This window comes from Pungitius pungitius, chromosome 16 (genome assembly GCF_949316345.1).
Source record: "Pungitius pungitius chromosome 16, fPunPun2.1, whole genome shotgun sequence".
NCBI classification, from domain to species: Eukaryota; Metazoa; Chordata; class Actinopteri; order Perciformes; family Gasterosteidae; genus Pungitius; species Pungitius pungitius.
The window spans coordinates 9,660,321-9,674,099 of NC_084915.1; the positions used below are offsets into that span (position 1 = coordinate 9,660,321).

General features: G+C 42.6%; 3 protein-coding genes across 3 annotated transcripts; all 3 read right to left on the reverse strand.

The window, feature by feature from the left end:
• Positions 1-181: 181 nt before the first annotated feature.
• fam89b (family with sequence similarity 89 member B) lies at positions 182-1,509 on the reverse strand. The gene is made up of 2 exons (XM_037467567.2): positions 1,253-1,509; positions 182-1,053 (listed from the first exon to the last, which is right to left on the reverse strand). The coding sequence occupies exons 1-2, from the start codon at positions 1,487-1,489 to the stop codon at positions 796-798; spliced, it is 495 nt and encodes a 164-aa protein (XP_037323464.2). The 5' UTR covers positions 1,490-1,509; the 3' UTR covers positions 182-795.
• A 587-nt stretch (positions 1,510-2,096) lies between these two features.
• znrd2 (zinc ribbon domain containing 2) lies at positions 2,097-4,465 on the reverse strand. Its single transcript, XM_037468160.2, has 4 exons — positions 4,346-4,465; positions 3,783-3,934; positions 3,597-3,681; positions 2,097-3,465 (listed from the first exon to the last, which is right to left on the reverse strand). Exons 1-4 carry the CDS (start codon positions 4,359-4,361, stop codon positions 3,026-3,028), a joined length of 693 nt encoding a protein of 230 aa, XP_037324057.1. The 5' UTR covers positions 4,362-4,465; the 3' UTR covers positions 2,097-3,025.
• An 825-nt stretch (positions 4,466-5,290) lies between these two features.
• Positions 5,291-11,211, reverse strand: arr3a (arrestin 3a, retinal (X-arrestin)). The gene is made up of 17 exons (XM_037467574.2): positions 11,111-11,211; positions 9,308-9,328; positions 8,605-8,635; positions 8,447-8,507; positions 8,308-8,352; positions 8,021-8,211; positions 7,580-7,639; positions 7,395-7,471; positions 7,140-7,275; positions 6,910-6,994; positions 6,765-6,837; positions 6,537-6,674; positions 6,325-6,408; positions 6,201-6,224; positions 6,062-6,111; positions 5,910-5,929; positions 5,291-5,743 (listed from the first exon to the last, which is right to left on the reverse strand). Exons 2-16 carry the CDS (start codon positions 9,313-9,315, stop codon positions 5,925-5,927), a joined length of 1,068 nt encoding a protein of 355 aa, XP_037323471.1. The 5' UTR covers positions 9,316-9,328; positions 11,111-11,211; the 3' UTR covers positions 5,291-5,743; positions 5,910-5,924.
• Positions 11,212-13,779: the final 2,568 nt, after the last annotated feature.

A 13,779-nucleotide genomic window follows, 5' to 3' on the forward strand; every position in this document is an offset into this window, starting at 1 on the left:
TCTAACCCTATAACCACCACAACATGCGTTCTATTATAAATAGAGAACAGCATGAGGCAGTCTCTAAACTTCACCACCACCTCCCCACACACACACACACACACACACACACACACACACACTCTGCTGCTGACCTCAGAGGGAGTGAGCGAGCTCTTTTTTATGCACAGTGTGTCCCCTGTTGGTCATATGTAGCAAGATCACCTGTTGATTTTGATTGAAATACAGGCATATTGTGCATGTCAGTACACTGTAGTGTTATTCTGGGGTTTAGAAAGAAAACAAGTATTTTTTGGCTTTTCTGAAGAATGAGTGTTAAAAAACTACACGGATAACACTGAAAAAAGATTATTGATGAGAATTTAATTAGAAATCAACCAAAGTTGCCTTTTTGTCAACGATTTGTCCTTTTTTTACTCAGACTTGTCGAGTTCTGACTGATGAAGTGTGTGTATGATAGCCAAGATGAGTTTTAATGTTGTTATAAAGTGTACTCGTATTTATAGCTGTGATCAATACAGGATTTGTTTTAAATGACAGTATGTCTTTTTGAAAAACGTCCATACTGTGTCGAATGCTCATATACAGATTGACAAGTCAAGGCACTGAAAATACTGTGCAACTTTGCAGTATTGCAATGAAACGTCAGAACAACCAGAGCTGTTGATATGCATTCATTTGATGGCTTCCCAACCTGAAGAATGCTAAAAAAAAACAGTGGAAATGGTGCCGAAAAACATTCACTGTGAGAAAAAAGCCCAGTGGTGCCGCGGTGTTTGTGCGTGCGTATCTACATCAGGGAATATGAAAGGAGTCTTTGATCCACTGGTCCCTGGAGTTGCTGCTGGGCAGAGGCAGAGATAAGGACAGAGTCGACGGAGGCTGCGAGGGAATACCCGTCTCCTCCTCCTCCTCCTCCTCCTCCTCAGAGTGTGCGTTATCAGCACTGAGCGAGGTCCCGGACAGGAGCGAATAGCCCTTGAACTCCTGGATGGCCTCGTGAAGAGACCACAGCTGGCACAACAGAGACATGTCGAGCTGACGCAGGCCGACCTGTTACACAAAACACAAACATGTTATGAGGAAACTTCCATTCCCACTTTTTAACTCTTGGAAAAGGACGGAGTGATGTGTTAACATTGTTTAAGTGCACATTTGTGTGAAGCAAAACAAGAAATAGAAAAGACACATTGGTGTGCTGTCCCTCACACACGCGCAAAGGCACGACCCCCCCCCCCTCCTCTCTCCTTACCATGTCTTTCCGCAGCAGGGCCAGGGCAGCGTCCAGTCCGCCGGCTTTGCCGTGAACGCGCGGCGCGTCTCCGCCGCCCCGGCTGATGTCGGCCTGGATGCGCGCTCTCTTGCTGTGGACCTTCTCGATGTCCCGCCACGACCCGCCGCTGGAGTTGAGGATCCCGCTCAGGCCTTTGGGCAGCGCGGGCAGACCCTCCAGCGGACGGTCCGCCGCGCCGCACCGAGTCCCGTTCATCACCGTCCTAACACCCCCCCCCCCCCCCCCCCCCCCTGCGCGAGCTGCGACGCACACCCGAGAAACACGTCGGATGCGCATGCAGCCTTAAATCCGTCTTTGTAATAACTCGCTTTTGGAGTAGAACCGTCTGCGGTACAATGTGATGTCAGGCTCCCAGTTCCTGTCTTTGTTATGGTTCCTTTCCTTTGTGTGGACGAGTTCGTAGACACAGACCAACCCCCCCCCCCCCCCCCCCCCCCCCGGCAGTGCCACGCCCCACATTTAGTAGAATTTTTGTTTCTGTCCGTCACACACTCAGTGTCACGTTTGAATCCTAAACAAGAACACGATTGGGTTGTCGGGTAAATTAAATAAATTAGAAATAGCCATTTCTAGTGTGAAAGTGCAATTTGTGTTGTAACAAAAAAGCGGCAATGCAGTGAAATGTGACTGCAGTTTGATGGTCATTCACGGGACACATTTAAAACATTATTGCAATTTAAATGTTTATTGGTACTTAAAATGCTACTTAAACACAGCGTTCTCCAATTCAACTTTAAAGCGTTGGGTTTTGCATTTGGCGCCCCCTTGTGGAAAGAAAAGAAACGTCAGAAGTAAAAATCTCTTGATTAACCCTGAAGGTGGCTTTTATTGGGTGTGAAGTGCGGTCTATAGAGGTACAGTGCCTGGTTCATTTGCTCCAGATGGTTATAATGAATGAACAATTTCGACTGACTTCTGAACGTCACATTCATCTGAGCGTCAAATGACCATCATCACCACCATCGGATATCAAATATATTTACAATAAAAACCTCAGAACTGCTCGCAAACATTGACAACCTGTAGCCAGATTGAACAGTAAATACAAAAATGCCTTATCGGATGACTGGTATTTTCAACAATACTCCAACGGTCTGTACATTTTAATTGACGACTTTTAAGTCAAGGAGTATACTGTTTATAACCCTTGTACTGTTGCGTTTGCACACACACAATTCTACAGACATTTGGGCAATAGAGGTTGAGCTTTTCTTTGAATTTTGGCATTTTGGATACCGACAGAAAGCGCATGTGGTGATTTTCCAAGATATCAATGAGGTGGCATTTTTCTAGATTAACAAAAGCCATTAAACTGGAAGAAAACATTTAGCAGTCCTTTACTATAGATTATAGCTAGTGTCTTCTTATAAAATGTTTGCGGCCTGATGGGTTTTAATTTCATACGAATGTGCATTTAGACATTTTGAGTACTTGACATACCATAACTTACAAATTGACAACAGTCAAATGTTCAAACGTGTGTGCTGGGACATTTTCAGAAGCAACGTAACACAACATTTCTATCAGCCATGTAAGTACGCTAGCTCGAGAGCATCTTGTGAACTTATGACATTTTAATCTAGTTTTGAGTGCATTTGCTGACCAATTTTAAATTCAGTTCTATGCGAGGAGTCAGTCAAACAGAGATGCTGCAAAGCAGTTGACCAGAGTCAATAGTATTCCAGGAGAAGTAGAAACAGCGCTCCAGGGTGTCAGCCTTTGCCATGATGGTTACTGGCTGAGCTCCTTGAGGCTGCGCAGCGAGTTGGCACAGCTGGTGATAAGGCTGCAGAGCTGGATACTTGATTCCAGCGAAGCTGAACTCTGCAGCTGGTTAGTGGCCCACCGGAGTTTGATCAGAACAGCCTCCTCAGCTTCTTGCAACATAGATTGGAGGGGTGGGTTCTGTGGGACAACCGGGGGTCGAGGAGGGGCCAGAGCAGGGGTGGGGGGAGGGGGTGCAGGAGAAGGGACAGCAGGCGGAGGCAGGAGCGCTCTTCCCCCTGCTGCAGCCCCCTCGCAGTGCTCCGGCCTGGGCAGAGGAACCAACACACTTGCCTGACTGCTGCTGCTGGGGCCTCCGTTGAGTTCCGGGGCCTGGGACGGTGCAGTGGACTGAGCTGCCAGCTGTCTCTCCCTCACTTGGGACAACGCTGCCTGTGCATTCAGAGCTGAGGGGAGCACAGGAAAAAGGGGTAAGACGGGGACCAGCTCCAATAGGCTCAGGAGTAGAGGAGCAGCCATGAGATAAAGAGACATTGGGTGTATTTATTCCTAGTGTGCATTAAATAAGTGCGTGTACCAGGATTGTCCTTGTCAACATCAGAGTCCAGCTCCTGACAAGAGACGCAGTAGTTTTTATGCTGTTTGTCTTGGAGAAGGATTGTCTGGAAACACAAAAACAAAACACGCATGATGGACGTCTCCCATCTTTTCCACATTGTTCAAGGCTACCACAATCCACACAACAAAAGTCCCCTTCACTCACCCCACACACATCGCAGCACTCTCCCAGCATCCTGAATCCTTTGAGCAGGTAGTCTCCCATCAGCTTGCTGATTTTGTCTTGTCGCTCCCTGCGAGCCTGGATCACCTTCATCTCTGCCTCTGTTGGAGGCTCCCAGTCAAAGTCCTTGTCATCTGGGGTTGGTGAGAAAGTGTTGCTTTAATTCCCCTGGACTCACACAATTCAAAGCGTTGTGTAGCACTGCTGTAGCGTGTGTGGCTGTTGACTGTCTTTTAGCCCTTTTTCAAATGTATTGATTCGACCCTACAAGACTTTTGCACTAATTAGAACATTTAAGGAGTACGTAAAATAACGTAATGAGGACTGCCGCAGTGCTTTGCTAGAACAGGATTCGTAGCTAGCTAGCAAACCAACCCGGCTAACGTCGGCTGTACGTTAGCCGACGAACACTTGAAGTAAAAATAAAATGATACGCGTTAACCAACGAGTAGTACACGTGCGACAAATGACTTAATTATAAATAGCACCGGTAAACTTAATGCATGTCAAAGTTCGCTTGCTTTAAAGATCATAACTTTACCAACCTCCGTTCAGAGCCATGTTGCTTCAGTGATACACGTTCTACGTGATGACGTCAGATTTTCTTCTTCCTCCGGCAGTTAGCGTCTTTAACAGTGCACTGCTGCCCCTCGTGGCGTCTCCCACAGTGTACTTTTTATTTTCATTAACTGGCCTTTTCTAGACTCAAAATGCAGATATAGCTTAGCCGTAGTGCCTCTAAATTACTCAAAATATTAGCTGACAAAAACCAAATTTGGTTCCCTAATGAAACATGAGATGTATCTCCTTTTGGGCTTTTTATAATAGCTAATTCATGCAAGATCATTTTCGAATATATCTTATTTATGTCCTAATATATGCCATATGATATATATTACAATATATTGGTTATGAATAGGACGATTCATAGAACGGTCCATTTTATATTTCATTTAAAAAATATATAATTACAAATTGTACTGCATTAAGTCACATACAGAGGGCTTCCGGGTGATGCCGTCCAACATTACCCTCCAAACTGAGAAACAGACTATAAGATAATAAAATAAATATACAGTATGCTTGTGTTCTCTGCCCAGTGAGCGCATCAAGTCTGTGCAACCAATAACATTTAAACAAATTTAAATAATAAGATGAGAGATTAATTTATGCCATATTGATATGAAGAAGACTTTTAGACTACAAATTTGTGGAAAACTAAATGTTGTTATTCATTATTGTGTGGGTGTGTGTGTGTATTTCTGTGTGTAAAAGAGCGAGAGAAAATGATTTAAGTGTAAAAATATTATAAAAGGTTGCGCCATAATTACACAATATTACACGGCATTAGTCGATCAAGTGAATTAGCAGTTGAATCCAGTGGGGGGCTGTTTTCTCAAAGGCAAAAAGTCAAAATCAACAAAGACAGGAAGATAAATAAAACTTACAACACAGCAATTTTGTTTTTACAATAGTTTTATTTTACTATGGGTTATTGGATCTGGCATCAAAATCAAAATCTGACACATTTTACAGAAAGAGAAAAGTGCCGTTAAAAACAACAAGTGACCACGTCCAAAGCCCAGCGGCTTTTACAGGCTTCCAACCGTGTTCACGGTTTACTCCACTCTGAAGTAAGGGGAAAAGGATTCTATTTTCTTTTTTTGTATGCTTCGACAGAAGTCTTTGGTGTCTAAATGTCAGGAACTATCAAACAGAATACTTATTCTACAGCTAATTGATTTAATCACACAACAAAAACAATAAGAACAAAATCTGTGAGGGGGTCAAAAAGAGAATCAACTTAAGTTTGTTACTTTGTTATTGTTTCATATAGGTTAATTTCATCAGTCACATCATTCTTCTTCTTTGTTTAGCGTTACTTCTGATTGTCTTCCTGTCTTTCTTTGGGTTTCTTTTCGACCTCCAGGGTAACATCCTCTCTGGGAAGAAGGAAACGAAAAGAGACGTTCAGAAAAACATTTAAATAACAATTTAATACAATAATTCATCAAATAAATGTTACATTTACATATACAATAAATCGGAACAATATGATTTCTAGGTGATATCACCAAAAATACGATTAAAAAGGGATTTGGTACTTACACTGATGTTGAACCTTTACTCTGATCAGTTAGGAAAGTGAGTTTTTGGAAACGAGAGAAAGGAGAAGGGTCACAGGATGAAAAAAATTAAAATTAGCAGATGCACTGGTATTAGTGAGATAATGTTAGTCTGTGTCAGTTATTAAAAAATACCTTCAGGTTTGGGGTGCATGAGCTGCAACGGCAGCTCCACTGTGACATCACTGCAGAGAAAAACACAACCAATCGGATCAATACAGGTGATTCATCATCCCGGCATGCACAAGCTTTCCTGTAAATTAACCTTGCTCACCTGGAAGTGAGGCCACCCAGCAGGCTACATGAAGACAAGATAGAGTTTGTTTTAGTTTATTTCCCTTCTTTCTGCCCCAAAGGTTTCTATGATCTGAGATATCTCAACAGGATGAATCACTCACCCTCCTCCAGCCACCATGAGGTTGATTTTAATCTTGTAGGAAACCAGGATGCCCAACACATCTTTTTCAACACCCGGCCGCAGCCTGCGGAGAATCACAATTAAATAAATAAATTGCTATTAAAAAAACAAAACATCAGGACAAGCGAGAAACGTTGCACAAAGTACACGAGCGTCCCGCTGTGGTCCTGTCTGCTCCATCAATGCACTCACATAGTGGTGGAGGCCAAGTTGGTGTCCTCGTCCTTGAGTCGCCCGTCCAATGCCAGTCCCCTTTTCTCCTTGTTGTCAGACAGCACGGGGATGATGCTCAAAGTGCTGTCGTAGGTGCTGTTGGGCTCCACTGTCTCTCTGTGGAGCATTAAACACAAACACATGCGTACAGGAAGATGTCAAACAGCATTTATGTTCACTGTGGTTCTCAGTTTTCCGTCCACCTACCCAAACTCTTGGTTGAAAACAAGCTTGGAGTATTTGTCAGCAGAGTAGAGGACGATGTCTGTGGTTTGTTCCACTAAAGACAAAAACAGATTATTGTATTGTGCTCTTAGTTAAACATTTTAAATCTGTTAGCAGAGGTACTCACCACTAACACTGAATTTTTTAACAGTTTTGTTGGTCTCGTTGTTGATTTTGATTTTGATTGGGATGTTTTCGCCGTGGAAGTAGAGCTGTGGTCAAAACCAGGAAAGCACCAGTGAATGGTGGGGAATAGTAGTAGAGTTGGGAAAAATAAAGTCCAAATTCAAAGTCACCCTGAAAGCATTGACAAATATCTAAGACAACTGTCTAAGCCGTTAAGTTTTGCTACTGTACATCTTTATCCAAAGAGGCCTCGAGGTGGACGGGCTTGTCCGACATCATGAAGCCCTTGCAGATATCAGCCTTGGGCCCGGCGCCCACCTGAGAGGGGGCGAACTGGATTTTACGAATGATGAGGCGAGCGGTGTCCCTGAGAGGAGGAACGGCACAGAGGAGAGAAGGTGTTCATCCGAACGAATGACACAGCAAACCTTTGGGACAATAACCGGACACGGATGGCCGACGACGACTGAATGAAAGCGCGCTCACTTCTTGTCAATCGTTTCATCGGCGTTGCACTTGTCGTTGGCGAGGTACGCTTTCACCTCAAAGTCGACGCCGCAAGCCTGCGGAAGGAAACACGACACGTCAGCGACCACGAGCGCGAGCTGGCCCCATTACACGCTGTGTGCAGAGAGGTGAATGGGGCGTTTGCATGTTGGCATGAGGTTCACCTTCCCCTTGTCTTCTGGTCCAGGCTGCAGGGAGACGGAGCAGGGCAGATTGTTGGGAATCTAGAGGGACAAAAAAGAGGAGTTAGCTCCATCTGTGGTGCTAAGAATGAAGAATGCAGTCACAGATCGCAGCTAAAAACCTTAATGGGAAATAGTTATTCAGACTCATTCATCAATATTTTATGGCCTTTTTGATGATTTCATAAATTGTGAAGTGAATTTGAGGCGGGCATAATGTTTCGTTTGATTTGGTATTCTCTAATTGGATTATATACACAAATTGAATTCCCTTTTAGGCTAAATTCATGTCAAATAAGCAGTTTAAGGAATCTAAAAGTTTTAGCTTCATGAAAAATATAACAAAGTAGAGTCAAACAGTGTCTGTGTGAAGCCTTTTGTAAACATTTACAGAATGTACATAGTGTCTGTATGATGTCATACTTCAAAAGAGAACGGGTATGTGTTGTCTCCACACTTCTTCATCAGAGTGTTGTGCATTTCGGTCAGAGTCGGCTTGTTGCTCTCTGGGTAGATCTGGACCTGATGGATCCAGAGGTCCTTCCTGAAGCACAGGCCCATCACATCCAGGTCTTCACTACCGTACCGGAAGGCACACGCCAGCTGCACAAACACTGTCGACAGATGTTTCATTATCTCACTACGGCCTCCTGCATCTCCATGACTCGATTGTGGTTCAGGGCTCTGTGATGTTATGTTGATGATGTTACCTTTCCTGCCTCCAAAGTCCGATGTGTCCAGCTTGACCACGCCATCTGTTCATGTAAAAGTGCAGACGATATTATATATGCATGAGCCTCCCGAAGCTGCCGCGCACACACACAAGCGCGCATTGAAGAAGCAACGTACCAACTTGGTCCACTTTGGAGATGTGGTCCACATAGTCTCTCTTTCCCAGGCACAGGGTCAGCTGTCAGAGCAGAGCAACGGGGAACAGTTGAGTGATTCATCTTCCAATAATGAATAACTGCTTTAAAATGACAATGTTTATGAAAACTGCAACTTACCCCTCCACTTTTACTGGTCTTCTTGAATACCCTATGATAAAAATGAAGAGAAACACCACGTTAATACAATGTCCATCTGTCATTAAGATTGATAATTATTACTATGTAGTTGCAGAACTATAAAATAGTCAAAATGTAAGTAGCTTCGGGTTGTAACCGAGTTACTGTCTTGATCGACCAGATAATGTATTGATTAGTTTGAGACTCAGAAAGTGATGTTTGTTTCTTTGCAAGAACCAGAAGGGTCAGTAATCCATCATTCCTTTTCATCCAGTTAAGAACAGCTAATTGGGGAGCAGCTTTACCTCACCGCGCCCGGATTGAAAGGATGGCCCCCGGCTGAGGGAGCCACAAATGGTGTGGCAGGGTTCTGTAATAGCTGATTACCTGTGACCACATGTGAACCACGCCTCAAACGACTAAGCTTTTGCAAACCTTAGATAAATACTATTTGGCAAATTCTAGGGGCAGCGTGGCCCGGATCACAGTCCGTAACTTAGTTTTAAGCAAAAGCATCTTTCCGAAAACAAAGTGGTATTTTGGGGAATTTCCAATTGGAACATCTGGTGTAACATTATAAAGATGTCTTTATCCTCTCGTTAGCTATCATTTTTGTTGCTCTATGCAGGTAAAGTTGAAGTAATGCATCTGCCTGAGGGAAAAGAGAAAACAAAGCACATTACACAAGGAAAACCGCACTTACTTTGCCATCTCTGCAAGTGTTCTGTTCGGAGGAAAAACAACAAAAAATAAAGTGACTTTAGGTTAGTAGGAGGTCACAGTATGAATAGGAGGTCAGATGATAATGTCATTAAGACATTGATTGATCCCACATCCACTGTCTGTACCGACTGGATATCTGATTTGTTTCGAGGGTTTACAAGGTTAATCCTTTGCGATAAGATTACAGCATCCGTGTAAGGGCTTCACGGCACACGATTATGTCGCACAGTGTTCACCTCAAACACACCAACGGGGGCCAAAGCTGCTGTTTGTTTGGACTGTTCAAGGGCAGTCAAAAGGATAAAACTTGCTCAGTGACCGTAGTATTCCTGGACTTATTTGAACACTGACTTTAGCCCTCGATAACCCTGTAAGAAGGATTATCACAGAAGGTCAAGGGGGGGGGGGGGGGTGTATGAATGTGATGTGAATTGTTGCTCATTGATGATGAAACAGGGTTTTCTATCTTCTCATATGCCATCATATATCGCTTAGAGACTGTTTGGTCTTATTCGCTTTACTTAATGTTCAGTACCAGTCAAAAGTTTGGACACAGTTTCTCATTGAATAAAAAGATAAAATAAGTCCAAACTTTTGACTGGTGTTTTCTTTTCTAATACAGAAAGAAACTTTTACCTCCCAAGTTCTCAGTTGAGAACTTGGGAGGTAAAAGTTTGTTCTTTTCAGCTCATTTATTTCTCCTGCCTCAACCCAAAGCCCCACAAAGAAAACTGCAGGAAAACAGCGCTTGGTTTCCAAACCAACGACGTGGATTCAGGAACGAGGGGTGCGTGTTCATTTCAGCAACATGGAGAGCTGCTGCTCAGCTGCATCCCTCAGGGCTACCTGCTGTGAAATATGCAACAAATGCTCACCTGCTGACTGCTGCAAGAACCAAACCATCAATAACTATTGTACATAATAGTTTATATTTCTTCAGTTAAGTCAGTTTAACACACTTGAGACGTAACCTTAATGTTAGTGTAAAAAACATATATATATATATATATATATATATACAAAAGTATGTGCAAATAGACTTCTACATTTAACCATTGCTCAGTTAGGACCAGTGGGGAGCAGCCTGTGGTTCAGCGTTTGGATCGAAGACGCTTCCACGCGCAGGCGTTGAGAAGCAGGATCGGTTGCTGATCTTGTGATTACGCGTCGGCCCGTGTAACACTGAGCCGCGGCCGCCTTACGGCCGGTTGTGGTCAATGGATAATCTAAGCGCCTTCGTCTCGCCACTGAGCTGAGGAGGTGTGTCCCGTATCCTTTTATGATTAACATTTGATATCAGTCCATCTGCCACCACGGGTTGCAATGGTCTTCTGCCTGTAGTCATTCTGCTGGATCAGCACATTAACACAAACCCTCCATCAACCATTAAAGGTCAACAAGGTTAGCAAGGTTTTAATACTCAATTTCCCATCAATTCAAGCCACGTGGCAACCTGCTATTTTGACACAAGCAAGAGCAAAGCTACCCATCGCTCTCATTTACATGTATTCGTTGTAGAAAGGCTTCCCAAGAGTCATTTAGGAAATCGTACAATGTGAAATGGTCTGTGAGAGCAGGATCTCCAAAGGAGTTAACATAACACTAATTTCAGCTTTAAACAGTTTCTGTCGCAACACTTTATCTTTATGAGCCCATGTCATTTTTCTATCAGTGTATTCTCTAGGAGGGACACCCTGCCTTGAATTGACTACGAGGAATATGTGAACATTAGTATTCATTCATTCATCCATGCATCCATCCATCCATAGAGAAGAAGTCTTACCTGTTCTGAGTCGTCTGGGTGCTTGTTGTGTCAGGGTGAGAGGGGAGTGCGTTCTGCGATGGCTGGTCTGCCTTTTTATACAGGCTGTGTCTCACTGAGCATCATTCGGGCTTAACTCTTCCATTATTGCTGTCGAGGCCTGGTGCATAATCCGGTTAACTCATCAGTGCATAGCTTTTTTTGGAGTACAAAGGGTTTGCTCATAGGGACAACCATACAACAACATGGTCGCCACGTGTCTGCGGTAGTAGTTAGGCCGATAATCCCTTTTGCACGTCCACAAAGCCCAACGCGTCGTTAATTTGGAAATACTCGGGGTGATAGAGTTCAAGGGCCGTGCAAATGAGGTTTATTTGACCTCAGGGGGCTTCTGGATGTCTCAAGTTGTCCAGTTTAATTTTTTGTGAGATAATTTGATTGAATTTTGAAGAAAATGCCTTTATTGCTTTATGCTTTATTGCTTTAGACGATCACAGAGATTAAGAACTTGCAAATGTACAACAGGATTCTCAGCCAAAAGATGACGAAGGAGGTTTATTTAACCAAGAAAAGACAATAGTAGACAAAAGCTTTTGCTTTAACTCTTAATTCTCAGGTCCGCAGGATATTCTTCACAAGGAATCAACAAATCTGATTTAAAACGTAGTTGTTTTACATTGTAAAACACCGCGTAAACAGCACAAATAAAAGGCATACAATATTTGTAGGTACTTGTGGAGCAGTGTGGAGATTATCAGTATTCCAATCTGATCTCAGCAGATTAAAAGCTCCAAGTCTTATTGTGGTGTGGATGATGGGAGCATCGGCGGCAAAGTCACAGTAAGCTGACTTATTCAACAGTGTCTCATGAACGTGTCAGGGGTCACCAGCATAATTCCCCTTTGACCTTTGAAACGCCGCTAAATCTTCAACAGATCGATTTTAACAAGCTTAGTCCGAAGGTCAAAGTCTATTCAACATCTCATCAAAGAAATCAAAGTTTACAACTGATAAATTAGTTCTGTCATAGCAATAGTGTCTTGTAAAGTACATACAGTATATTTTATGACATTGTAAAAAAAATGAGGATCAGGACGTGTTGACAAAATAGTGGTTCAAATTGGTGAATACTTTCATAACACCTACTCATAATGATACACAGATATTTGGGGAATAAACAACTCAGAATTATGTTTGCAAACACATCACAGGAGTAAATTATTGGCATCATTTGGAGGTTTGTGGGCTCAGCGAGGAAAACGTATTCATGAAAAGATCAAATCATAAAATGTTGCATTTGTAATTAAGACATTAGTAAAGCGGACAATGGGCCACTGTGTTGTAATGCACCGAGGTGCAAGTTCACTCTAACCAAAATATAGTAGTTAATGTATGTATGTGGCTATTTCTTGCCTTTGACGACACCGTGCACAACCAGAAAAAAACAAACAGGGGTCAGGTATTATTAGAACAGGTCACAGCCCTCCAGTCCAATCACTGTTTTGTCTGAGGAGCAATTAGTTTCCTGGAAATAGCGTGGCTTCAGTGGCACAGAGCCAAACACATTGTGACAAGGTGATTCCCTCTGCAGGATCTCCCCGAGGAACATGTGACCATCTGACAAACAATCGCACTCAAATGAAGAGAGACAAGGATTGGATGTATTTTGGACGTAGGTGTTGATTGTGCTTGGACACATTGTTGTGGTATCTGCATGTTATTTAGAACCTTTGTAACAAATCTGCAGAATTAAATCAAAATAGTGGAAAAACTCAAAACCTGCTCTATTTGACTGACATTTAGGGAGAGAAGATGACCGAGAAGAAGAGGTGAATTGAAGAAGGGTCACTAAATTTTAACTTAATGGAAAAGCACACAGATATTGTGGTTCATTTAGAATAAATACCATCATGTTAAATAAATAATATGAGCATAAAAGTATTGTTTTGTCTCAAACAATTACTCCATTAATTTTCTTTGGATTATATTATTCTGGAATATCCTCTACACTGTTTGGACATTAATAACAAATAATACTTCTCATAAATCCCTTATGAACCTCTAAAAGTATGTAGTGGCGTCTGCATCTGCAGGGGCCCTGTAATGTTTGGGACATTTCTGGGTGTTAACCTCTGACTTTCACTGCTCTGTATGATACACACTGGACTGTTTTTCACCAACTGTGTTCAGGGGACGATAATAGACGATCCCTACATAGTAACCGTTAGTGTAGGTTTATTTTACAAAGACGGGCTCTTTGTTCCTGCAGACTTATTTGAAGTCTGAGTTACTTGCCTCAGAGTTGTTTGTGTCGTACAAAGTGTGTCCTATCAGTTCTCAAATGGATAAAAATACATTTTATATATTCAGTTGAATCAAAACAGAATTTGTGAGAAGGGAAAACAAGCAGAAATACAGAGTACAAAAGCCAAATTGGCTTTGCTCCCATTATTTAGGACCAGCTGACACAACGCACATGAGCCCTTTTTAACACAAACTCCTAACATTTGGAGCGCCTTGTGAGTGCTTGCCAAAGGGCTTCACTAACACTACAGATTATTTAGGACGGATACAGACAAAAGCATTTGAATCTGATGTAGTTCGTTGTCCATCATAAAATTATCAGACCCTGCTCAAGCAGATTTGTTCACTGCTACACTAGTATTAGATACAATTTTAATGATGATTTT